At 35.3% G+C, this 27,732-nt stretch overlaps 1 protein-coding gene across 5 annotated transcripts in view; it reads left to right on the forward strand.

The window, feature by feature from the left end:
• Diaph2 (diaphanous related formin 2) overlaps positions 1–27,732 on the forward strand; it is an 831,244-nt gene that overhangs the window by 769,679 nt on the left and 33,833 nt on the right. The window contains exon 27 of one of the 5 annotated variants that reach the window (XM_047535654.1): positions 3,984–4,092. The exons of the other annotated variants lie outside the window; for them this stretch is intronic. Within the exon in view, the coding sequence (XP_047391610.1) occupies positions 3,984–4,039 (56 nt within the window). The 3' untranslated portion in view covers positions 4,040–4,092. Of the gene's footprint in view, positions 1–3,983; positions 4,093–27,732 lie in introns of those variants that run through there. 5 annotated transcript variants of the gene reach the window in all.

The raw sequence follows: 27,732 nt of genomic DNA on the forward strand, positions 1-27,732 counted from the left end.
AGGTTAGTTGGGAACTTTTGTACTATTTTTGTAGTTCTCTAAATCTAAAATTATTCCAAAAATAAAATTTTATTAAAAATAAGTGTATTGGGAAAATGAAATTTGGTATGATAAATTGGAATTTTCAAAATCAGCAGAAAGTTCCTGAAAGTATAAAATACCATGAAGGTAGCTTTTTTATATTTGGGAAATAATAGATAATGCCTAAGGTCACTATCATCTAGCTTTATATTTTTAAAATAAAGTATACAAATATAATTTGATATTGGATGATATACTGATTATTGTTAATCATTATTTCAGGTACTATATGTAATAGAAAATGATTGAAAGATTGTGTTCCCAGTAAAAGGAAACATCAGTGAACACAAATTATATAAACATCAGAGAATAGAGTTTTCATTCCAATCTCTTACTCATCCTTAGGGAAAGCACTATCTAACTGAGATAATTGCTTTATACTTCATAGAGATGCCATACAAATGAAACATTTATAATACCAAAGAATTCTAAGACTTTCAAGGAGTATACTAGATGAGGGATTTGAGGAAAGTGCAATTAAGTATATCATAAAGAACATAAGTTTAAAAATATATCAATGCAAACTCAGGCTCAGCTATTACAATATGTGGCATTTTATGGATAAAGACAAAATAAATCTCTGTGGAAACTTAATAGTAATTTTTACCTTGAATACTCAATGTAAAAATTTTCCATGAATAAGAACTCCTCTTATCAAAGCACTCAGATGTATTATTGACCATATGAAGCCACACTAGCACTACTGGCTCTTTGGAATAACAGTATCACAACAGTCAGCTTTCTAATTTAAAATTAATTCTTATAGTCTCATCTTTACACATTAACTACATGAAAATTACCCTGAGCATTTTGATCAGCTGTTTTAAAATCAAATATTAAAATAGAATATTGTGGAGGTATGTCAAATGGACTAAAAGACACCTAGTCATTTCATATTTGTAACAGAGTATATTAAATTTCCCATGCCTTCAAATATTCCACACTAGAAATACCTATTGGTAGAATTTCTGCACTGGATCATTTACCTCTCCTTTCTAATGGCATTTTGGTTTCACACCCTCTTTCTTATAAATCCAACAGTCTGGTTACACTCTGGATGTTTAAATATTGGATTAAGAATCATATACCCTGAAACATTATAAAACATTGTCACCAAAGAATATGTATCAGATTGAGTGTGATTCAATACCAGCCTGAATTATATAAAAATTATACAAAATTATGCACAAGTGATTGAACCTAAAATGTATTTGTTTACTGCTGAATTATAAACAATTTATTGTGCTAGGTGCTATAAAAGTTGAAAAATAAGCTCTGTAAATCATGATCACTGTCTTCAAGGAGTGTACAGTTCATTGTGGGAGGCAAGCATATTCAAATAATTTTGTTGTGGCACACATTCATAATTCTGTAATAGAGATAAAAACTAAATCATGTAGACATACAGAGGAAGGATTGAATTTCATGAGGGACATCTCAGAAGCATTCATGGCAGAAAAAGTATTTGAACTGTCTCTTAAATGAATGGTCTAAACTCAATAGGCAAAATGGAACAGGAGGATAGGGAAGTTAAGTGTGGTGAATGAGGTATTTCAGACAGAACGAGTGCAAGGTGGATAAGTGTTCAATGTTTACAAGTAGTCCTATGTGACTACAGTGAGAAGTCACATCTTGGAAGACCAAATGTATGTCTGGGAGTTTGAACATCCATTCTGTATGTTGCCAGGAACCATTAAGGTTTTTAAGCAGAATTTCAATGGATAGATTGGAAGGGGCAGAGACCACTTAGGTAATGTTGTGTTAAAGCTCAGCTTTAAGTAGAGATGTTCCTTTAATTTGAACAGGTTAGTAGGTGTGGTAAACAGCCTCTATGAGGGTCCATTATGATTCCTGCCTCCTGGTATTAATGCTCTGTGAGTATGGACTGGGCTCAGTGACTGGATTCCAACAGAAGAATATAGAAAAACTAAAGGAATGTCACTTCTGACATTTCTGAGATGAGGGTATAAAAAGACCTTGATTTTCTTCCATCTTGTTTACCCTCTGTTTCTCATGGATCACCAGCTGCCATGTTGTGAAGACACTTAAGCAGATTATAGAGAGACCCACATGTCCAGAAACATATAGCTGCCAATAACCATGGGAATGAGCTAGGAAGAAAGTCCTGCCCTGATTGAACCTTCTGATGAAAAGGAAGCCTTTGCCAATGGCTTCAATGCACCTTCATTAAACTTGTTGTCAGAGGCACTAACTAAGCCAAACCCAGTCTCTTAGCATATAAAAATGGCATAAAAAAGGCTTATTATTTGAAGCCACTAAGTGTTGAGGTAATGTGTTTGGCAGCAACAAGAAATTAATACAGAGATCAAATCTAATATCTAGCCTTGCTTATCTTTGTGCTAATTTATCAAATATTTCATTTCTGCCATTTCTACCCATAATATGGCTTAAAGATTACTGAATTATCAATAAAAACCAGAATTTTCTCCATAACGCTTGGTATAATCTTAACAACTACATGTTGCTGCAAAAGCTTTGTGATTCCTTACATTTACAGCTTTTAGAGAAATGAAAGATAAAGGATTTCTGTGTTAGAGAGGTCTTAGGAATCTATTTTGAAATTAGACATTTTTCATATCTCCTGTTCATCCTTTTTAGGAGATCAAAAGTTTTTTTTTTTAAGTTTTTGGAGTATCACAGTTGAAGAACACTAACTTAAAGAATTTGCTGCAGCTTTGGTAATAAAAAAAACTACTGGAAAAATAATTAAAGAAATTGCTAATCAGTTCATTAATCAAGTGTATCTGCTGCACATTATACTGAAACAAATTGAAGAGGATGCTGTGCTAGCCAGAAACTCCCTCTCAAATAAAGTCAAAAGTGAAGATAAACAAAATTGACTTTTCCTTTCTGCTTGATTTCTATCTAAGTAGATCCATCTCTAAATACTGAATAAAGAAAGTTGCCTCATGCACAGATTCAAGTCTCCACTAAAATTCTGTGCCTTGGTACTACTCAGATTAATTTCAACTATATTTAATCAGTTTGTCTTTAGTTGTTTTTTTTTGTTGTTGTTTATTTGCATTTTAGCCCACAAACCATTTCGTTCCCTAAATGCTAAATATGCTTAGAAAGAAGAGAGAAAACCAACACTTCACTCACTGCATTAAGATAACTGGTTTCACAACCAATTAAAAATAAATATTAAAAAGCATATAGTTTTATATATAGGTCACCACAAAAAGACTTTCAATGGATGAAAATATTTGTCAGTGGTCAGAATGATGCTAGTCCTTTCCACTCTCTGTGGTGTCTTAGCTATAATAATGACAGTGAGGTACTGTAGTCTGGAAAAAAATGTAGTCAGATTTTCAATTATGATTAGAGTAGATCTTCGAAAGAGGTCTCTGAAGAAGGTCCAAGGTTCTCTAAAGGGTAAAAAGTGACTAAATTCTGACTTAAAACAATATAGCCCTTTCTCTCTTTTCTTGATACTGACCTTCAGAGGTATTAGAATTTTTCAAAGCCAAATGTTAAAAAAATTTGCAGGTTCAAAAATGGAATTCTCTTGAGTTTCATTAGGTTTAAGCCAGATACCAGCCTATGTCATTTTCTGAAAGCAGAATAATTTAGATTTAAAGCAATAGCACAAGAAGAGCAAATAGGTGACTTGGTAATCGCATTGACTCCCTTGGTGCGGACAAATATATATAACTTCTCGACAGGCTATTTTATTTATTCATTCATTTAATTTTTTTCTCTCAATTTTAAAAAAGCCAAGATGCCTTCCACTCTATAAATATAAATACATATATGTATATATATTCATACATATACACACATACATACATATATATGATAGGTATAAATATGAAATGTGCAAACTCAGGTACATAAGAAATGGATAAGAAATGTAATTTTTCTTTTTTTTTTTTTTACAGTTGAACTTAATTCCTTCTTGAGAGCCTATTCTACTGAGTGGTACTATGAAGAATGAGAAACCAAACTAGAGAAACAATACACAAATTTCTACTTTATATACTATCTCTACCACATTATAAGGATATAATACCAATTCATTAGAATGCTGATTACATGTTTAACCTATGATAGGTAATTTAAGATTGTTTTAGTCAACCTTTGCATCTCTGTGACCAAAATACCTGACAAGAACAACTTGGAGGAGGAAAAGTTTGAGTCATGGTATCAGAGGTCTCAGTCTATAGACTGCTGATTCCATTGCTCTGCGCCCAAGGTGAGGCAGAACATCCTGGGAGAAGGGTGTGGCAGAATGAGGTTGCACCCCTTCTGGCAACCAGGAAACAGAGAGAGGAAGGGAGAAGGGGAGAAGGGACCACAGGGAAGATATACACTTCCATGGCATGCCCCCAGTGACCCACCTCCTCTAGCCATGCCCCGCCTGCCTCTGGTTACCACCCAGTCAGTCCATTCATACTTGGATGGGCTGATTAGGTCATAGCTCTCACAATCCAAGCATTTCACCTCCAAATATTCCTGTGTTAACACAAGAGATTTGGGAGGGCGCCTCATATCCAAACCATAACAAAGATTTTACTGAATTTACAAATGAAAATAATAAGGGAATAAATACTACTGAATTTAAACATACTTAGCCTTCCAAAAGCATTAATTTCAGGGACAGACCCATGATTAGCCTTCTGCTCTAGTAACCAAAGAATCCTAAAGACAATGCTTGTCTTCTCTATTTCTCATACTCAGTCCTTTGTTAGCATTAGCAAATATTTGTCCAAAAGTTCTTAATTCAAGATCTAGAATAGAAATATATGAACTGCAGTGAGTCTCTAATAGGATCTGAATGAAACAGTTTTACATTTTGGTAAGACTTATATGAATGAACATAATTTCCTCTTCTTTTGTTTATCTTTGTCCTGTTTCTTACTCCCAACCCCAGTGAGAGAGAGAGAGAGAGAGAGAGAGAGAGAGAGAGAGAGAGAGAGAGAGAGAGAGTTATTAAACAGAAAAGAATTCTAGCTGGGTTTTGTGGCATATGCCTGTAATCCCAGTGGCTCTGGAGACTGAGGCAGAAGGATTGCAAGTTCAAAGCCAGCCTTAGCAACTTAATGAGGCCCTAAGTAACTCAGCAAGATCCTGTCTCTAAATAAAATATTAAAAGGGGGCTGAGGATGTGGCTCAGTTACCAAGTGCCCCTGGGTTCAATCCCCAGCACACACACACACACACACAAAAAGAGTTCTAGGAAGTTGGAAATGTCAGGTGGAAATAGACACCTTCACAGGAGTTTTGATGAGATATAAACCAGATTTAGATGGATTTTATTTATTTGATTTGCAAAATTTGCAGTAGACTTTTCTGGGAATTAGCATCTTGCTGAAATTTTGGAGTTATAGTTAAATCAAAATGGTCTACTGGACTTATTTTGAATCATATTTAACTGTTTTGTGTGTTTTCAAAAATGAAATTGTAAATTAAAAATATAAAGAAAATCTTAAATATCACTAACCTATTAGAGAAATGATCATAATTATGCAACCAATATACAAATCAGTCATGTATAAAATGGTGGGAATTATAGAATGTTAAAACTGTGCAGGCAACTGTTTGACAAATACTTAGCTACAGAGATAGTCTAGAAGCACAATAGTGGTTTAGTAGCCTCCCTGGAAACTCTCTAGAACTGAAGATGCATGATCTTTAATGCTTTTGCTAATCATCATAAATACTTATATTTTTTAATTTTCAATAATTCAGTAACTTTTTCAGTATTTTTTAATAAAACTACATTGAACTTACTAATGGAGTTATGTCCATGTATCTCTCTTGAGTAAGAGAAAAAGGCAGAGACAGAGTAAGGGACAGAAAGAAAGAACAGTCACATGAGGGCACAAGCTACTGAGCACCATCAGGGAGATAAGAATAAACTACTTTCTACCTATAGTAAAAATTGCCCATTCCTCAACCTAGCTCCTCAATTGACCATGACATTTCCTCCCAGATATTAAGTGTCTAAACTAGAATTCTGTTTCTGAAGCAAAAGAAATTACAGAAAAAGAAACAAGAAGATAAGGAGAAGCAAAGAGTTAATTACATTTAGCAAGGGTCCCAATTCACTTAGATCCTTACCAGGGTGCTCAGCACTTTTTCAGAGCAGCATTTACATTTGGCACTTTTAAAATTGGCATGAAATGAGTTTTATAGGTACTAGAGGAATCCTTATGAGGTCACAAAGAAGTATTGTAATATCATAACTGAAGCTGGGAGAAGAGAAAGTGAATTCATATCCCAGAGGGAGAGGAGCTCATCTTTCTAGTCAACATTGCCTGCATATCACATGTAGTGAGAAAAAGGGGGAGGATTAATGAAGTACTCAACAGGAAGATGTAATGATTCAAAATTCTTCTTCAGTGACATTCCTGTCATATCCTGTCATATCCCAGAGGAATGTGATATACTTCTCCATTGCTATGCCATAATATGGTTAAGCTGGGAAGGGAAGAACCAATCCAAAATAATGATTCTTTTTTTCTGCAGTACATTGTGTGTGTGTGTGTGTGTGTGTGTGTGTGTGTACATGCACATGTGAGTGTGAGCATGTGTGCACATTACTCCAAGACCATCTGGCTTTGTCAAATACTCTCTAGAATTTTCTATCCTTTATTATGCCCATATGAGAGAGTAGACAGGGACCATAGTAACAAAAACAATGGCAAATGTAGTTCTTTGATTCTAAAGAGGAGGTAGAGCTTAAGATATCCTTAGCCTAGATGATTGGGACCAGAAGTGTTGTAGATTTAAGGTTTTTGTTGTTGTTGTTGTCATTGTTTTTTGAACATTTACATATACATAATGAGATATCTTGGGGGATGGGACCCAAGTCTAAATATGAAATGCATTATTTTATATACACCTTATGAACTTTCCTGAAGGTAATTTTATACAATATTTTTAGTATGCCTGTGCTTTCAGTGCCACCACGTAGGGTCAACTAGGGATTTCCCACTCGTGGTGTGACATCAGTGCTCAACATTTTCAGACTTGAGAGTATTTCAGATCTTGGATCTTCAGATTAGGAATGTTCAGCTTGTATTTTCTGTTTCTTCATAACAGAAACAAAAATACATCACATTTAAATTACCAATTAGGATCATATTGGACTTTAAAATATTTTTTACCTTCTAAGGATTGTAAAAAACCATTGAAAGGGAGTTAATGAAATCTCCTCTCGGAACATGTGGGGGAAAAATAAAGGTAGTCGGTGATCGATTGTTCTGATATTTTTTGCACATAGTCCTATTTGGAGCTTGGTGTGGACCTAAATAAGTTCATTGAATCAACAGGGAGCTAATTTGAAATGTATTCTTTTATCTCACAGGTATGAGATCAGGTAGATTGCTAGGCATCTTAAGAGTTGCTGCCACCACACTATTAATTTGTGATATAGTCATGTTACAGCCAGTTATGCCAACCTCCAAGTCAGAAGGCCCTCAGTAAATTTTTCAGGCTTTAAAGAAAAGGAGTGGATAAAGATAGACTAAGACCCTGTCTGAGGTTTATTTAATTTAATTAGTAATAGGTGCTAGAGGCCCAGAGTTTCAGACTGAAGTTTTCTTGGGTAAATCAAATATGTTATGAATATCTTATTTGCATTATATACAAATAAATGTAGACATGGGTTTGACTCTAAGCAAATGCAATTCTTTCTAGGTATTAGCTCAGAAAAGGTGATTCACTATTATTTGGTAAATATTACTTGGTAAGTATGAAGAAACGAGTCTTCTCAGTGTATCTTTCTTGATGATATTTTAGATTCAAAACTGACAGTTCAACTTGTTGCACCTTCACACGTTCTTATGTGTCATTGACACACAGCCAGGGAAAGTATAATCCACTTCACTGACAAACTTTGGAGAGATGGTTGTATCATTTTGTGTCCTGGAATGCAAGACTGTTTGTATTGCTCTTTTACATATATGTTAAACTCAGTAGCAAAAACAAACAATATATGGTCAAGAAAACAGTAAGAGAGCTGGGCGTGGTGGCACAGACCTATAATCTCAGCAGCTCTGGAGGCTGAGGCAGGAGGATTGCAAATTCAAAGTCAGCCTCAACAACTTAGTGAGGCCCTAAGGACTTAACAAGACCCTGTCTCAAAATTTAAAAAAGAGCTGGGGATGTGGCTCAGTGGTTAAGCACCCCCGGGCTCTATCTCTAGGACCAAAAAAGAAAAAGAAAATAATAAGGGAGATATTTTTCAAGAGCCCAGAAAAACTGAATAAATAGACTAAAACCAAAATGGAAAGTGAAAAGAACTAACAAGAAAGAGTAGAAGCTTAAGGGGCTCAAGAAATAATAATGGAATTATTTTCAGAAGGTATATCCAATATCTTTTGCTGTATAACAAACCACCTAAAATGTAGTGGTTTAAAATGATTGTTCATGATTCTGCAGTTTGTGCTGGCCTCAGCCAGGCTGTTCCCACTGCTATTTTTGCCTGAGGTCTCTCATGCAACTGCAGTTATCTTGAGACTCTGTGGAGACCCACTGGTCCATGGTAACCTCACTCATATGTCTGCTGGTTAGTTGGGGCGGTCAGCCAAACACTTCATGTCTCAAGCTTCTTGAGCTTGAAGTATGCTCAAGCTTCTTGCAGGCAGATACAAAGAGATCAAGAATGAAAGCTAGTTTCTTAAAGCCTGGGTCAGAAGTCACAGTGTCACTTGTACTGTATTCTCTTGGTCAAAGCAAGCCACAAGGCCAGGCAAGATTCAACAGGTGGTAAAATAGAGTGCACCTTATATGAAAGAGGCAGCACAGAATATGTGTCCATATCTAATATGATACAGAATTTAAAGGAATGGGAAAAAAACATGGCAATCTAGCATATTCTTTTGTGGAATCATTTTTAATGTCCACTGTTTTATAGTACTCTAAGTAGAGCCTCTGTTTAACATATTTTTATATGTCTCTGCTTATTTTATTCTTGAATCTCTTAAATGTTAATAGTAATGATACACTTATATTTTATTCTTTTAGTAAACATTGAGTACCTGTTACTGTCAGGAGTTATGATTTATCTATCACTCTCAGACCTATCAGTAACATTAGATGTAAATTGATTTTCTGCTGCTTTATTATAATAAACGTTGAACCTTTTTTGTAAATGAATTATTGACCCTTGATAGAAAAAAAGATGACTCTACATGGTATTTATTCATCAAAAACACAAATGTCCTTCCCTATCAAACTCCTTCAGTTATCACCCCTCCACTGCCCAAGAGATACAAATTATATCACATGAAATTGTACCTAGAAGGGAAGGGGAAACTAGTGTGGGTTATTAAATTGTATTCCAAGCATATAAAACATATCCTCATCCCGAGAAATCAAAGCTAGTAGAATATTAAATCAATAATAGACATAGTTAAATGTATATTATTTCATGTGCTATGTTAGCAGTCCTGTAGAACGTCTCAAACCAAAGTGATTTCAATTGTCATTACCATCAACTAAATAAGATTTATACATGGATTGTTACCAGCTCCTTTTTAGTGTGTTGAAGAGTGTTCCTCTAAAGAGGCCAGAAATCAAGTAGTACACAATCAGAGTGTTGCTGCTTCTCCATTTTTTCCACAAAAATTTTAGTTTTGATGTTATTTCCCTATGGAGGCTATCTGAAAGCTAAAACCCTACATAAAAATCACTTAGGCCATGTCATTTTTACTGACTAGAAGTCCATTTTCCTATAAAATGTACCAAAAGATATTGCTTTAACAGTTTTGGTTCAAAGGGCACCAGCCTCTTCATACTACCTGAGCTTCAGCAGTGGCATGCTTTCAGGTGGGACTTTCAAGCCTGTCTGAGTCATTGGGTTAACACTCTACTCATGTTCTCATCCTAGCAAGGCCATTTAAAGTCTATTTTTAGAGGAAATTCAAGAAGAAGGCTTAAGGAAAAGTTTTTTTTTAAGTTGAAAATCCATTGAAAAATAGTTTAGCAATCTATTCAATTCCCTGAGTTTTACTGCAGGCCTACTATATACCCAAGCATGGTGTACCTGGCTTCCATGGGAACAGCAAAGACAAGTGTAAACAGTCTCTGCACCTGAGGCTCTTATGATCTAGTTGGTGAAATAAGCATGAGACACACTTAACTATAATTGACTCACTCAGCAGCCCAGACCTTCCACAAGTTTTTTGTTTTTTGTTTTTTGTACCAGGGATTAAACCCAGGGGGCACTTAACAACTGAGCTACATCCCCAACTCCTTTTATTTTTTATTTTGAAACAGGGTCTCACTAAGTTGCTTAGGACCTCGCTAAGTTGCTATGGCTGACTTTGAACTTGCAATCCTCCTGCCTCAGCCTCCTGAGCTGCTGGGATTACAGGCATACACCACCACACCCAGCCAGATTGATCTTTAATAGTTCTTTTCTGTCTATATTTCCCACTACTCTTCTCGTCTATCCTATACTCCAGCCCAAATGAATGATGCCCTTTTGCTTTCCTTCCTTTATCGTTTTGCTCATAGTTTTCACCCTATCTGCTCTTTCAGGTTCATTCTAAACACAAAGTCCTTCATGAAGACTTTTCTCTGAAATAAACACACCACTATGTCACACTCACCCACAAATCCAATGTTATTTCTCCTTGTTCCTCTCCCATTGCACCTTAATTCTTCTTTGAGTAAGAGTTGTCTCTGTATCTTATCTCTACCACTAACTGGATTTTAAGTCATAAAAATAAAAACATTGTTTTATTCTATCTCCTATAGTACTTTGTGTTTCATAAGAGACAAAATAAGAGACAATTTCTTGTCTTGAAGAATTAAAAATGAATGTAAGAAAATATGGTCTTCTGCCAAGATGTATAGTATAGATGACAATGCTAGAAAAGAGGTAGCTTATTTTTCCTTTAAAGTTCAATATATATATATACACATATATACACACACATGTACATATATATTCCTATAAAATTAATTAATCCCACTTCCGAAACGTAACAGCAAAACTAACATTTACTGTATGTTCATTACTCTCTATAATATAGTTTTCATATATGTAAAAGCATATTATTTAGTCAAAACTATTATATTGAATTTTCCCTGTAATTCCTAGAGGCTGTCAACTGCTCATTAAATCTTGATTTTCTGTCTGGAGGAATTAATAATCTTGCCTTTGAGTGAATTTGGAAGCAATGAGGGATTGAGCAGAAATATTTGAATACCCTCTCGGTGGTAAATTGGATATCCAATTTTCAACTTAGTCTTAATGGAAAAAAAGGAACAAATTGAATTCAGAAGCTTTTCTGTACTTTTTAATATTTCCTCCCCTTTTTAACTAAATTAAAATGGTAGGGTATAGTTCATTCTGAATGATGGGGGAAAAATCTATTTTCATTCACTTAGAGTGACACTTAATATTCAAATGAGACTTAATATATGTATGGACATTCCATAAGACTAATTCTATAAGGCAGTCCTCTCTAAATCAAAGAAAAATTTGTTATGATAACACAGAAATTGGTTTGAATGAGGTTTAAATAGTGTGTTTTTCCCCTAAAAACAGTCCTTCTCTTCCTTCCTCCCAAATGAATTTTATTGTCAAATATTGGTATTACCAATTATTGATATGGCAGCTCAGTCTCTAAAAGCAAAACTCTCCTATTATTACCATAGATACTAACTTGCATTGATCTAATAAAATATAGGTCTTAATTTTTAGTTTCTGCTACACATGTCTGTACTGTGACCTTGGATTTAAAGTCCATTAAATGTATAAAAGATTGAAAGACATTGATAAACAGTCATAAAACCTTGTGGATTTTTCCCCCTCCACTTATTCTTTTTTTCTTAGCCAAGTTATATCATGTACCATCCATCAGTGCATTTAATCATCTTAAGACTGCTAATAGAAGATGTCCATTCATTAGGCAGTACAGAATTACAATCATGTTCTCAGACAGTAAGGTGGAGAGTGTATTTCTCTCTGTTCAGCATGACTGTATGACCTTGTATGTGTCACTCACTTGCACTCTCGTTTTCAAATACCAGGTAGCACTTCACTTGAAATTGTGTCTTTTTTCCCCCTACAAGTTAAGAAGAAATGGACAACACGCAACTCCAAAATATTTCTGTGTAGAACTTGGTTCTATACCAAGCGTTTGGTATGGATGTGGTTCACATGCATGACAGTCATTATACTTCACTTGAAGGAATAAGATCCAACAGTAAGGGCCCTAATCAGAAAGCTGAAGGTCCATGTATGTCTCATCTTTTCTCCCTGCTTCCCCTCCTCTTGCTAGTGTTGAATGACATGGCCACTCAGACTGATGGTAAAACTTTACAAGAATTTGTCTTCTGTCTAACTCAGATACATTACTTGCCTAGCTTAAACTCTGTTTTTGGTATAGAAGGTTTTATCTGGTTAAGTTAGATAGACCTTCTCTTTTAGCTTTTACCATCCTAAAGCAAGAAAAACCTAAAAGTCAACAGCAGAATAAAATGAATGTAATAAGAAGTAGAAAGAAGTAAGGGGTGAAGGACAAATGCTAGATACTCACCTGTGGATAATTGAGAGTTGTCAACACATCCCTAATCTGCTTCAAAAGATGTTAAAACACAACAAGCATGCCTCTTGCTTTAGGTAGGTGATGTTTAGATTTCCACCAAAGCCTGGGCTTAAAATCAACCTTCACATTGGATGCCAATAACCCTTGCTTTTTGAAGTGACTCTTGTTCCAGTACCTCCATTGAAGGTTTTCCCTGCCTCATTTTGGTTTATAGCTTTCCAGTCTTTGCTTCCACACAGTACTTTGTTTGTGTACCAGTTTGTGACATATGCAGTCACTTTATCTATTCCTCAAAGAATTTTCACAGGATAAATATCATCATCACCATTTATACATGAAGAAATTGAGACCCAGAGAAGTTAAATATGTTGGCTAAGGTCATATAGCTTGTAAATGACAGAGTTAGGAGTTGACCTGAGATCTGCCTAACTCTGAATCCTTTGTTCTTTGTGCTGCTCCTTGTCATTTCCTATTATGGGATCTTTTTTACATTTATCCTCCACAAATAAAGTACAGTTAGTTTGGCATCAATTCTTTTGAACTGTTCTTGGCTGACTAGTGCTGATGGCAATACCCAAGTGATGACTGGAAAAGGTCCAATTTCAAACCTATACTTTAATACCTGTCAACAGAGAGCATTCCTTTTGAAGAAAAGAACAGACCTAAGGATGCCAAAGTGCTTTGTGCATCTATAGCCAAACTCCCTACTCATTCATTCATTCCTAGTGTGTGTGTGTGTGTGTGTGTGTGTGTGTGTGTGTGTGTGTGTCTGTCTGACACACACACACAGTTTTTGGTGGATGCACAATTTTAAGGTCATTTTTAATTTAAGGAATATGTTCTTCTCTTCATTCCTGATTACATGGTCATATAGCCCACCCCAAACAGTAAAACTCACTCTCTATGACTCCTGAGGCCCTTTGTTGTGAGTTCTAATTTTGTGCCTCCTTTTAAAATATGCTTTAAAGATCAGGGATGGCCTTTGGCTAGAATAGCATGTCAGGAAGGTTCTGTAAGCCATGTTGCTTTTTTTAATCATGAAAGGGCACCAGCACTCAGTGACATGGCCCAGTTTTCTAATCTAATTTAATTGAACATACAATGATGTGGGCATTGGGGATTAACTACAACCCCACTTCTATCAAAAGTTCACATTGCCTTTAGAGCAAAGTGTAATATTTTGCTCATTTCTTGTGACTGGTTTTATTTATGTGCCATGTATAATTTTGTTTATATTCTCTCTGCAAGGTGATACCTTAAAAAGAAAATGATCCGTAAAAAAAAGACTAATATAACTTAATTTTTGGAAATGTGGCTTGATTTAATTAATGGACCAAGATTATTCTAAGCCTGTATATTCCTTCAGAAAGTTTTCTTTTGTCACAATAAAAACTGGAGACCGTCCCAACAAAGTACTGACTTACCTGCAACTGAAATTAAGTGAATTACTGTGCTTGTCACTTTTAAAAGATAATCTGTCTCAGAATTTTGCTGAGTTATTTGTACACTAAAGTCCATATTGAGAACATGCCCATTTACAAAATGAATAGGTAGAGATTTTCTAGGTGTTGACAAAATATACTAAATTTTAAAAGAAAAATAAAAGAAACCTGACTTTTAAACACTTCTAATTTATTATATTTTGTGACTGTTAACACTTTTTATTCAGTTACTTTGTTTTTTCACCTGTGATCAGGGAGAGGGGGCTTCTATATTCCAAATAACTTTTATATAACAGTAAATTTCTCAATATCAGTAGGTTAACATTGATAAAATACTATGTAATAAATATTAGCAATGATAAAATACTATGTAATCTATAGACTTTTTAAAATTTCATCAGTTCTCTTACCAGTATTCTTTATAACAGGAAGAAAAAAAATTCCAGACCACGTGTTGTGTTTAGTTACTATGTTCCCTTAACCCCCTTTAATCTGGTCTGGTTTCCCTGCATGTGCATGCCCTGAATATAATCATGAGGAAACATCAAACAAATTCACATTCTACAAAGTAATTTTCTGCATGCTTCAAAAATATTATTTTTTAAGCTGTGGTACATCTCCAAGGAAGTACAAATGCATATTTTATTCTAAGAAAGAATAATTCAAAACAGTACCTGAGTATATTTTTAAATAAAGTCTTCTTTTTGAAAGTCAAGGAGCAACACTTAACCTAAATTTTTATTTAAACATAGAATGACCATTTTGAAGTAACAGTATTATACCAAATATAAGTTAGGGGAATCTATTTTTCATATACAGACTTCAGACAAATCAGTTGTTCATTCTAAGTTGAGCAGTGTTTTCCTCCCATGAGCTCTTAGACTAAGAACATTTCACTGCTTGTCAAATACTTCTGTTTCTTTCATCCAGCCTCATGACCATCTTCCACTGCCGTGCACATGTCAAAAACATTTAATTCTGAACCCAAAAGTGTAACAGAGAAATCTGTCATGGAAAGTTCTTAAGAACCTTTCTTCTCAGGAGGGGTCAAAAGGGATATTAGAAAAATTCATTTGCCCCCAAAGATCTCCCAAATATTTTTCCTCTAGCGCTATGAATTGTATTTAGTTTAACAGGATCTTCCTGAAAATACAAATGAGGGTAGCTAATACTTCAGCAGTAGTCACACCTCCATATTAACTACTCCACTCTGGCTTCTTTGTGGATTATGAAGGAACAGAATATTTTATTGAGGGACCAGGTCAATAGAAGAAGTAATGTAGAGCGAGGAGTCCTAGGAAAAATGACCTGTTTGGGTTCCTCCATTAGGGAATTTTAAGTAGCATGAGAGCCCCATCCATATATCACCTAGGAGGGAGCTGGGTGGAGTGTACAAAAAAGGTAGAAGTTCAACTACTTTGCAATTTTGTCTGGTAACACCCATCTGGACAGCCCAAAACTGGTTTCAGACTTGTCGCAGATACAAATGATGATAAACAATATCAGTAATTCTTCTTGGTTTTGTCTATTTGAAATTTGCACATTTATGATTAGTAAAATAAGTGTATCTTGCTAGGTTGTATTCTTTTTTTCTCTCTATAATTTAAGACAATGACTATTTTAGAAGGACCCTGGGTAGATATCTGACACTGGTTATGCCTAACGCATAAATTCTCCCATACTGTCTATTGTGCATATAACTTCTTTCCTAAGATATTTTTCAAGATTTCTTCTTTTCCTTCTTCCCATTCTCCAGACTGGCATTGTGCAGGTAAAAATCAACAAATGAAGTCTGGAAAATTAGTGAACTCTTCCACAGCTGTGCATGATGCATTTCTGACATAGTGGCTTTGTGAAAGTCTCAGTGACTCAGCTGGCCATGAGGGAAAGTCTTAGAAAACAAATTCAGGTCTGTAACTATACAACATTGATCTGAACATTGAGTTATCTGGGCCTCAGCATTCTTCCCTGGCATGAAATCATGTTGTTGAAATAGATCCTTGTATTATCTCCCAAGTTGTAAACTCAGTAATTTTGAGTATAGGAATTTATGAAGTCACTTGAGGGGGAAATCCATTCATTTCCTTTTTTTTTTGAAGTGCTGGAGATCAAACTCTGGGCTTCATCAAGCTAGGCAAGCATTCTACCACTGAGCCATATCCCAGGCCTTACATTCATTTCTTGATGAAATATTTATTGAGTTCCTATTATGCACCATGGTCCATAGAAATGAAAAATCTAGATATCTTAACCCTACTAGATTGTTTACATGCATTTAGAGAAACATTTAGATGAAAAGTCAAGAAGTAAACGTTAGAAACGTAGATAAGTTAATAAATTTCATAGCAATTAATACATTGTCAGTTAAAATGCTGGAGTTCTACATGAATGGAATCATACCATTCAGTGCCTGAGGAATATATTTTTGTGTTCTGTTACCATCACCTCAAAATTCAATATTTAAGCCATTTTACTCTTCATTCATTATTCATTTCTTTTTGAGGTGTACACAATTTCTTTCCTGTAAGACAAAAAAAAAAAATCTCAGGATAGCTAGAGTGAGTTTGTGTTAGTTTCAATGATAGTACAATTCCATATGGAAAATCAATATATATGCTCCAAACAACATGAAAGAAAAAAAATTCTAAGTCAAAGGATTTTGAAGGTATAGAAATAGTTGCTAGGGTTGCCTCAATAAATATCAATGACTTGATGCCTTAAATGACAGAAATTGATTTCTCACTATTGTGGAGGTTAGAAGTCCAAGAGAGTGTCAGCAGGTTTGGTTTCTTAAAACCCCTCCTTGGCTGGTAGATGACTGTCTTCTCACTGTGACTTCACATGGTTGTTCCTCTACCTGTGTTTTAATATTTTAATATTTTATTTATTTATTTTTTAATTATTATTATTATTTGCAATGCTAGGGATCTAACCCAGGACTTTGCTCATACTAGGCAAATGCTCTACCCCTGAGCTCCATCCCTAGCCCTTCCTCTTCTTTTAAAGAAACCAGTCAAAATGGATTAGGGCCCACCCTAATAACCACATTTTAACTTAGTTACCACTCTAAAGGTCCAATCTCCAAATACAGTCACATTCTGAGGTACTAGGGGTTAGGGCTTCAGCACATGAATTTGAAGGGAGACACAATTTATCCTATAACCCTATGTTTACAATAAGGAACGATAATTTCTTTAATTCTACTACTGTTTTGTGCACCAATATATTTTTAAATTTGATTATACAATTTGCCTTATGCATGCATCAGCTTATCATAATTGTGCCAAGGATGTGAAATGTATTACTTCCAAATACATCCTAATTAAGATAATTAAATATTCACAACATTTTCATAGCATTTGATTTTTTTCCTTGTTAAACATAACAGAGAATTGGATGTTGCTCACATATCACAGATCAGTCACTAGACTAGACATTTTACCATACACTGTGTTGATAAGTTTTGTTTTGTTTTGTTTTGTTTTGGCATCATACCAATGCCTTTAACTTCTAAGACTTCCTTAATTATAAATACAATGGACTTTTTACTAGGGATCTTGTATATGCAGCAACTGTTTAAACCTGCAATAGAAATGTTAAGAGGGAAAGTATTCGAGTCCAGTGTGGCCCGGCACTGAAACACAAAATTGCAGTTTTTGACATTTCACTAAACTCTTGATTCTGTTCTCTGGCTGTCTTTAAAAAGGCTTTGTGTAATAAATGGGTTTAAAAATGGGAGAGTATAAAGACAAGTTTTAAGAAAGCATGAGTAAGCATAGGGCCCGTATTAGTCAGCTTTGCATTACTACAACAAAATACCTGAGTTAATTGACTTATAAAGAGAAGAGGTTTATTTAACTCAAAATTTGGAAGTTCAAATCCAAGATCAAAGGTATTCTTTTGGCCCCTGGTGAGGATGGTAGATGGAAGGGTAGGAGCATATGTCAGAGCAAGTACTCACATCTTAAACCAGGAAGCAGAGAGAAGAGACTGTGGTTCCACAATCCCCTTGGAGAACATGCCTCCAATTACTTAAGACCTTCCCGCTAGGCCCCATCTCTTAAACGTTTTGTCACCTCCCAATAGCACCACCCTGAAGAGCAAGCCTTTACCGAACAGCCCTTTGGGGATCTCTAATCTAAACCATAGTGAGGTCTAACTCAAATGATGTGCAGTAGATCATATGGCTATGGTGTTAGACAGCATGGGTTCATACCTTGACTCTTCCCACTTGCTAACTTACTGTTCTTTGTACCTCAGTTTTCTACTCCATAATGAAGTTACTAGTGATACCTATTTTGTAGGCTTAATGTGATGATAAATGAAATAATTCATATGAAGCACTCTGCACAGTGCCTGGTGTATAGTAATTTCCCAACAATTTCCAGTTATGTATTAGTTTATTTGTAGATATGTGTGCATACCTTGTATATGTGTGTATATATGTATGCATTCATATACATGATATGTATGCATATTTGTGTTCATTTTCATATTCTCCATCCTCCCATTGGTACACTACTACAGTGGGTAGTATAACTAACAGTTAGTCCTGCTCTCATGATGGATGAAATAGCAGAGACCTAGGCAGCTGGAGAAACCAGTCTTGAATGGTATATCTTTCTGTAATCAGACATGTAGGATCTATAGCAGCATGTCTAGTGATTGCCTCACAGATACTATTTCTAACCTACGGGGAATTGTTGCACAGAAATCTAAATCCCTCCCTTCTTCTCCTCCCAGCACTTGAACAATCTCTTGATACATATAAAGCTTTGTAAATATCAGGAAATTTTTCTTTGGTCTACATATGGCCTTTATGTTTAACTTATTTTTAAGCTCTCAGAGGACAAAGACTACATGTATTCCACCTACAATTTCAGCAATATCTGCTATAAGTTTTCTCACACCTTAGATACTGAATAAATCATGAAGGTTGATGGAATCCTGAACAAAGTCATAATATAAGAAACTGAGAAAGGCTAAAGATCTCCCCTACTCTGTACCCACATTAGTCTAGAAGCTAATTACTTCTAGAAATCACTGAATGGGATAGAGTAGTGGTTAGTACATTGACTAGAGAAGGGACTATCTGGATTTGAACCCTAGCCCTGCACTTTAACATATGTCTGACTTAGACGAATTATTTGACCTCTCTGTGCCTCATTTTTCTTATCTATAAAATGGATATAATTAGATTATCTGTGTCCTAGGGTTATGAAGATTAAGTAACTTAGATTAGGTCCTGGCACAAAGTTAGAGGAATTGCACTTTCTCTAAGTGTGTACTTCATGAATAAGAGTAAATAATATATCATGTCACAACAGTAGCCCACAAACTATTCCACAAAGATCTTTCAGACAAGAGTTACTATAAACCTAATAGACACCCCTATAAGGCAGCTGTAGTTCTCTCAGTGTTAGTGTTGGGGTTTGTCAGCAGACAGGGTATTATAAATTGGTTTTCAGCTGAGCCTTTCCTGAAGCTGTTTAAAAAAACAGACTGGTGGGACATTTGGTATGTGTTTCTTTGATGCTTTACAATCTGTGTTTCTGGTGTCTGCTTCATTAATGTATGTCTCTTTCTAGGTTTAAACTATGTCATTACTCAGCTGTGTGTGTTTTGACTTTAGCCCATCACTGGAAGAGAGGAAGAATATGAGTCTCATTGAATTCTATTGCTTCTTGATAGTGCTAGCTTTAGTGCCCACAAAGAAATAGTTCCTTGCCCACTGGTGGCAAACCAGATCTGCATTCTTCAGGAAAAAGCTGTATGGCAACCTTTAAGAAATGCAATTTTCTTTTACCTTCAGTTTGGCATTTTATTTCACTGTAAAGGTTTAAGCAAGGGAGATAGAAAGAAAGCAAGCTACATAGATGAGAGCTGAAACATTTTTACAGAGACATCATAATAATGAATGTGATGGACTATAGTTTTAAATGGATGAGTGGGAGAAAAGCTTAAGAAAATTAGAAACAGATGAACAGAAGGACTCCAAATAAAAAACTAGGAATCAATGTCAGCATAGGAAAAAGATAGTAAGGTGGAAAAGGAATTTTTAATAAAAAAAAATGAAATAAAAGATGTTTTATATTGATTTTAAATAAGACTGTATGTCAAAGCCTTTTGTAAACAACAAGGTTTTATATGATTGTAGGGGATGGCTATATTTGTTTAGCAAAGGCTATGTTAATGAAATGGCTAGAGAAGCAACATGTTACCTATTTTTAAATACAGGTCTACTGTGTTAATCACTCTGATTTTTGTTGTAAGTTGCTCTAAAATAGTTCTTATAAGCAACAGCAGAAATAGCAACAATCCCAGGTACTCTACCATTCTACCATAGACAGAGGAACATTTGCATGAGGATTTCAGCATTATATGACCTGTTTTATTTTTCAATTAATATTATTATCATCATTATTATTTTATTTCGCAGTACTGAGGCATGATCCAGGGGTGCTCTATCACTAAGCTACATACCTAGACCTTTTTATTATTTTCAGAGAAGGTCTCCACTAAGTTGCCCAGCTAGCCTTCAATTTGGAATCCTCCCTGGCTCAGCCTCCTGAGGAGCTGGGATTGCAGCTGTATGCTGAGCAATGTGGTCAAAGAGATTTCCCAGAATATAGGAGCAATTTCAATTAGACATTCATGATCCTAAATCTCTCAGCTGTGTCTTTGAGGGCTCCTCACTATGCCCAGTGGGAATTAAACTAGAGAGAAGCAATTGACCATGAATGTTCTGACTTTCCCCTTTCTTCCAGCTAGAATCATCTTGAAATTAAACTGATATAGAAGTTACAAAGGACTCTGCATTATGCCAAGTGAGAAATTTAGTGGCATAGATAGACACTCTGGAGAATTCACTAGACAGAGATCCTCTATTGAGTAAAAGGATCTCCTCTGTTATGTCATTCATCATCCATTTATTCATTTGATAGAAGTGTATTGAGTGCTATATTAGTTTACTAGAACTTCCATAATAAATGATCACAAGTGGAGATACTCAACATAGAAATTTATTCTCTCACCCCATTCTAGATGCTGAAAGTTTAAAATCAAGATGTTAGCATCATTGGTTTCTTCTAGGAACTGTGAGAGAGAATCTATCCATGTATTCCTCCTATCTTCTGCTGTTTCTACAATCTTTGGCATTCCTTGATATTCAGATACATAGCTTCAGTCTCAGATACATAACTTCACTGTTATATGGTCTCCTTTCCACTGGTGTGTCTTCTGTGTCTCTCTGTGTCCAAATCTCTGTCTCCTAATAAGGACACCAGTCATTGGATTTAGGGCTCACCCTAATCCAGTATGGCCTTATTTTAATTTTATTACATCTGCAAAAGACTTATTTCTAATATGGCTACGTTTACATGTACCAGGGATCAGAAGTTAACATACCTTTAGAGGGACACAATTGAACCCACAACTTGTTTCTTTGTACCAGACACAATCCTAGATGTGGGGAATAGAAAGAAGAATAACATGCAGTCCTTGCATTCAAAGACAATATTCAAATTGGAATAGACATCATTATATGCTTACAGTATTATAAATAAAATAGTATATCTCAATAAAATGCTATGGAAATACCAAGAAAAGGGTGATTGACTTTGTCTGAGGTAATCACAGAAGCTCTATTCTGGTGTTTTCTTTGAGAAGGTGAGGTGTGTTAGTGATCATGACTGTGACCAGAATACTTGACAAGAACAACTTAGAGGAGGGAAAAGTTTATTTGGGGCTGATAGTTTCATTGGTCTCAGTCCATGATCAGCAGACTCCATTACTCTGGACCCAAGGTGAGGCAACACATCATAGTGAAAGGGCATAATAGAGGAAAGCTGCTCAGCTTATGACTGGTCAGAAAAAGAGAGAAAGAAAGAGAGGAGAAAGTGGGGTGGTGGAGAGAGAAAGGATCAGGGACAAGATGTAATCCCCAAGGGCATGTCCCCAGTGACACCTTCCTTCAACCACACCCACCTTTCTACAGTTACCACCCAGGAATCCATTCAAATTATCAATCAAATGGATTAATCCACTGATGAGGTTACACCTCTCATAACATAATCATGTCCCTTCTCATTGTTACATTGGCTATCTACACATGAGCTTTTAGGGGTATACATTATATCCAAATCATAACTAGGTAAAATACATTGGCATTCATGGATGAATTCATGTTTGTGAGTGTGCAAAGGCCATTCTCGAGGAAAAGCAACATGTGTATAAGAGCATTGTATTATGAAAAGACATTGTATCTCTCAAGAAAGATAAGGAGTTATATAACTAGATTCTAGGGTTAATAACAGGGTGTAACAAGGTGTAGGAGAGAATAAATAGCAAGTGGAATATGATAGAGGGCCTTCTATTTTATGTCAAAAGTATTGGGGCTTTATAATATATAATAGAATGTCTCTACAATACCCTTTTGGATATTTTAATCCTTTATATAACAATGCATTTAGTCATTTAAGATGAAGTAAAAAAGTAATTCATAATTCAATCTTGCAAATTTGGAAAGTCCATTTTGATTTTGTGAAAATTTGAATTACAGACCATTTTAAGGGAATTATTTTTATTTTTCTGTAGTATGTGTGGGAGCACAAACCACGGTAACAAGATTCAGTTATTCAAACCATTGCCTGGTAGAGGTCCTTAAGGAGCCAGTGGTAATGAACAAATATGGCTAAATTGTAATTAGCATATCAATTGTTTATATGTAAATTGATGCTTATAAAATACTTGAGGGGATATGGAAAGTTTGTTCTCTTAAGCATTTAAATATTCTCTGTATAGTCTTATTTAGACTATTAATCTTAGATTATCTATGGGGAAGGGGATTGCTAAACAAAGGCAAACATCAACACTAGTCCCTAGGCAACTAATAACTATTTATTATATATATATAATGAATTCTAAATTAGTCACTTTTTAATTTACTCAATGAATATATGTTACTTACAACGGTGAAAACAGATTCTGTCTTAAGGAACAGGGATCCAAACAAACTACAGAGCATATTCTTGTCCTCATAAAACTCACAGTCTAGTTGGGGATTCCAAGATGAAACAAAACAAAAACAAAAAACTCCATTAAAATCTGTTGATTACATGATGTTGTATTCAGGGCTGTTGGTGAACACAGTGCACGGAAGACCCAACTCTTTGGTGGGAAGGAAAGAAGCTACCAGGGAGATTTTATATTTAGGTTGAACTTTGAAGGATAAAGACTGATTGTCTTAGGAAGGAGGAAGCTGGACAGTGTAGACAGTACCTTGATATTGGGCAGAGTTCTTTAAAAAGTGGTGTGAGCTGGGAGCAGTGCTGCACACCTATAATTGTAGCAACTCCAGAGGCTGAGGCAGGAAGATCACAAGTTGACAAGAACAACTTAGAGGAGGAAAGGCCAGTCTTAGCAACTTAGCAAGACCCTGTCTCAAAAAATCAAAAGGGCTGGAGATGTTGACTCGTGGTAGAGCACCCCTGTGTTTAAACTCTAGTTCCAAAATTAAACAAATAAATATTAAATCAAAAGTGGAAGAAATGACTGTTTCAAGGTCCCAGAAATACAAGAAAGCATAGTATGCGACTTCAGATTAAGATGGAAGGGGCAAGGTGGGAGATGAGACTGGGGAGTTAGGCAGCAGCCAAGAAGGGTTCTGACACAAGGGAGTTAGGTAGGATCCATTGACATATTTTAAGCAGAAAAGGGCCATGGTCAAATTTGGATTAAAAAGTAATATCTGAACTGTAATTGGAAAAAAAAAAAAAGTAATCTCTGGTAACAATTTGAAGGAAGACACTAGAGCAATAGTTTTCAAGCACTGCTTTTGTAATGCAGAGAAACTTTCAAAGAAATTCTTGTATCTAACCAAGATAGAGAAAAGACAAGAGTGATATTTCTTTAGAATAAATGCATGTGTTCAAATGTATTTTATTTACTATGAGGTTAATGAAAATAGGCTGCTTCCAACTTAAAAGTGACAAATAGGGGTTATAGATCAGAGCTCCTATGTTATATTAGACTCAGAATCAAAATTATATCTAAACTTATTACCGTAGCATGTTGAGACAGTTCTGATTTGCAGTGCTAAGTTGTTGTATATAACAAGTTTACACAGTTCTCCTTATCATGTCAGGGAACTCTTCTGTTCAATTGATCTAGAAATACACAAATGGACTGATAGTGGGGAATAAAATCTCTAACAAAAATCACCACAGCTTATGTTCTTACCATAAATATAGATATTCAAAATCCTAAAAATGCTAAAAGCATCCATACCATAGTATTATATTTCTGCTTTATGTAATCACTGTTCCGTATCTACATACATGGTAAATGTGGTAAATATTTGTTGAATTGAACCGATCAAGAACCAAATAAAGATTTCACAAACAGAATTCATAAACAATGTGAAATCATTAAGATTTAAAGTCAAAAGTAGTCTATTCTACAGCAAGACATATATTCATGGGCATTTTGCCCTCCAGTCCAACTGGTAACCCGATTTATATAATCTTGACCTACAAGAAAATTGTGATAGTGATCACTTCATAGAAAAGAATGTCTTACTTTAAGAAGAAATATAAATCTGTGTGGGATTAGAGGGGGAATATTCCTCTCTAGTCCCATTAGAAACTATGTTCAGAAGGGGTTGCAAACAAATCTTACCTACTTCTCCAGGCCTGGATCAGATTTCACCTTCTCTGTGACACATTATCTTAGCACTTCCTGTGTGTCACCCATATGCCAGGAACAGCACTAATATGCCAAGATGCATTAAAAACAGACTTCCTATCACCTCTCATCTAAATTCCTAGTATCTGTTTTCACTCGTTTGCTATTTAATCACCTTTCTCTCTCTCTCTACATTTGAGACTCAAAGGCCTATAAGAAAACGTGTCTATAAGTAATTTAGCATACTTTCATTGACCACAGGCTATGTGTAGGCCCCATGTTAGATGTTAAGAGATAAAAAAAAAGATGTAGAAAATGAGTACTAAAGTAGCTTGTACTCTAACCTCTATAAACCTCAGAGGGCTACTACCATGACCATGAAAAGCCAGTTTCCTGTGAAGGTGAATACTTAATATGCTGACCAGATTACAAATGAAATTTAAATGTATATTCTCTTTTCCAAATGTGTCATTTTAGATTTCACTTTCTTCTTTAGACCATGATATGGTGCCCTATAAGAAAACCTTGGGACCAACTCCAATTATACTTTGTGTCCTAGAATGGACCATTACACAAACAAGAATTATATTATGTTAACCATTAAAAAGTTCTTATATTATGAAGTACATGACTGATTTTCACACATTGCCATATATCTCAATATTCCCTATAATTATTTGAAGCATGTGATTAGTATTATCTTTAATTTTCTGTTCCTGGGGAGTATTTTGTTATTAGGCTTTTTTCCGTCTTCAGTGTGATTGTGTACCTGTCATATTTGATAATGTGTGTCATCTGATAGAGTATCATTGACTTAGATCAATTCTTCTTAGAGGTTTTTGTACTGTTTTGATGCATGCATTTGTTTTTCTTTAGAAGAAAAAAATCAACAGTTGAATTTCCAGTGATAGACATTCCAATAGGACTGCTCTTAATGGATGCATAGAGATCATTTTTCTTCTCTGAAAGTCTGAATTATCCTCTACTCTAGTGCCTCTTAAATGCAACTCAACAACAGTAGTCTAGTGACTATTGGACAATGACTACTCCCTAGGCTCTGTTTTCAATTGTTGACTTTTTTAAAGTAATTACTTCTCAAAAAGGAATAAGGATGGTTAAAATATCTATTTGACACTTCTTCAAATGTGTTAGTTGACTTTATCTTACATCACCTTACACCTGCTCAGCATCACTAATCACATTGCTAAAAGACTTTTACTTTCCTAGGCATTAAACTTATGCTGCTTTGACCTTGAGGACCAAGCAAGCCTTTCCCCAGCACCTGTTGTATCTTTAGTACTAAATTCATGATCATTATCCATCTTGAGCACCTGCCTTGCTTTAGAGGTACTCTGACATTTACTAAGACTTCCCATTGGACTTTAAAGACATTTCCAGTTCATGACAGTGTCAATTGATATCTTGGTTTTAAACATCATCAGAGTGACTTGTGCTGAAGAACCTGAATTAAAAAGAAATGGTAATTAAAAAAACAAGACTATTTCCTTTGAGCTTATTGTTAAGATGGCATGGAAATTCTTTTCACTATGCATGTAGTCATAAGCCTGGTTATTTTCAAAGCACCCATAGTATACAATAGAGAGCCAAGAATAGAAAATTAGAAACTAGCCTATTTGAAAGAAGGTCTGTTTATCTTTAGTTAAGCCTTATAGTTAGAAAAACCAATTCTAGAAAAACTTTATAGTTACCTAGTAAGTTATTGTTGATAAACTAACATAATTTTACAAGATCATATTTGATCCTCACAGAAATGAGAGAACATAGTAAGGTAGGTTACTCTTCATTTTGCTAATGAGGAGACTGAGGATCATAAAGGCCAAGTGACATTTGTTTCCTGGACTGAATGAGGCTAAGACAGATTGAGTTTAAAGCTTCTGTGTCCAAATTTACTGCTCTTTCTAATATATCATGCGCTTCTAATTATAACATGGGAGTTCGGCCTGTCATTTAGGACTTTTTAATTGACAAAAGCAAACTGTGTTCAGGATGCAACTTAAAACTAAGGAAGAAGCTAGGTGCAGTGGTACACGCCTATAATCCCAGCAACCCAGGAGGCTAAGGCAGGAGCATTGCAAGTTCAGAGCCAGCATCAACAATTTAGCAGGGCCCTAAGCAACTTAGCAAGACCTTTTCTCAAAATTGAATAAATAGATAGATAGATAGATGATAGATAGATAGATAGATAGACAGATAGATAGATAGATAGGACTGGGGCCCCTGAGTTCAATCCCAGGTACCAGAAAAAAAAAGTAGAGAATAAGGCCAACTCTCTAATTGTGCAATTTGTGTTTGGCTAGGCTGTAGATGAGGGGAATAACAAGGTATTCTTGGTTGGTCCAACAACACACCACATTGGGTCCAAATTCACAGACAACCCCCTGCAGTAAGTATAGTTGAATTATACAAATTAACTTTGTATTCAGCAAAACAAAACAAACCCCGCCTTAGAATTATATTTCCTTCATGTAGTAAAATAGCTACAATAGAACTTAACATTGTATCATTATTTCTGTTGAAATGTCCACAGGAAAAATTAAAATTCTAATTGATTTTTAAATTCATAAGCAGGCCCTCATTCAACTGAGGCATATCTGAGAAGGCTAGAAGTCTATTTTATTTATCTTACAATCTGAAAAGGCAGTATTATAAAAATTAATAAGGCTTCCCAGAGTAGGAAATAAAAATTTTAAAAATGAAGTAATGATAAACATTAAGCTCTTCAAATATGTAAGAGGCATATAGAATTACAAAGCATTCTGGGGCAGGGGAGGGGGAGGACCAATTGGAAGAGATTGAGGACAATGAAAGTGGATGCATTTTAAGGTATTTGGCAGATTAATCCTTCAGTTTTATGCCTTCAGAGATGGGAGAGACCAGTAGCATGTCTAATTCCAGGCTTATATTGTGATCTACTTTTCATTATCCCTGGGAGAAAGGGTGCATGTTTTTAAAAAGAAAAAAACAAACTTATCACT

Source organism: Sciurus carolinensis, chromosome X (genome assembly GCF_902686445.1).
Source record: "Sciurus carolinensis chromosome X, mSciCar1.2, whole genome shotgun sequence".
NCBI classification, from domain to species: domain Eukaryota; kingdom Metazoa; phylum Chordata; class Mammalia; order Rodentia; family Sciuridae; genus Sciurus; species Sciurus carolinensis.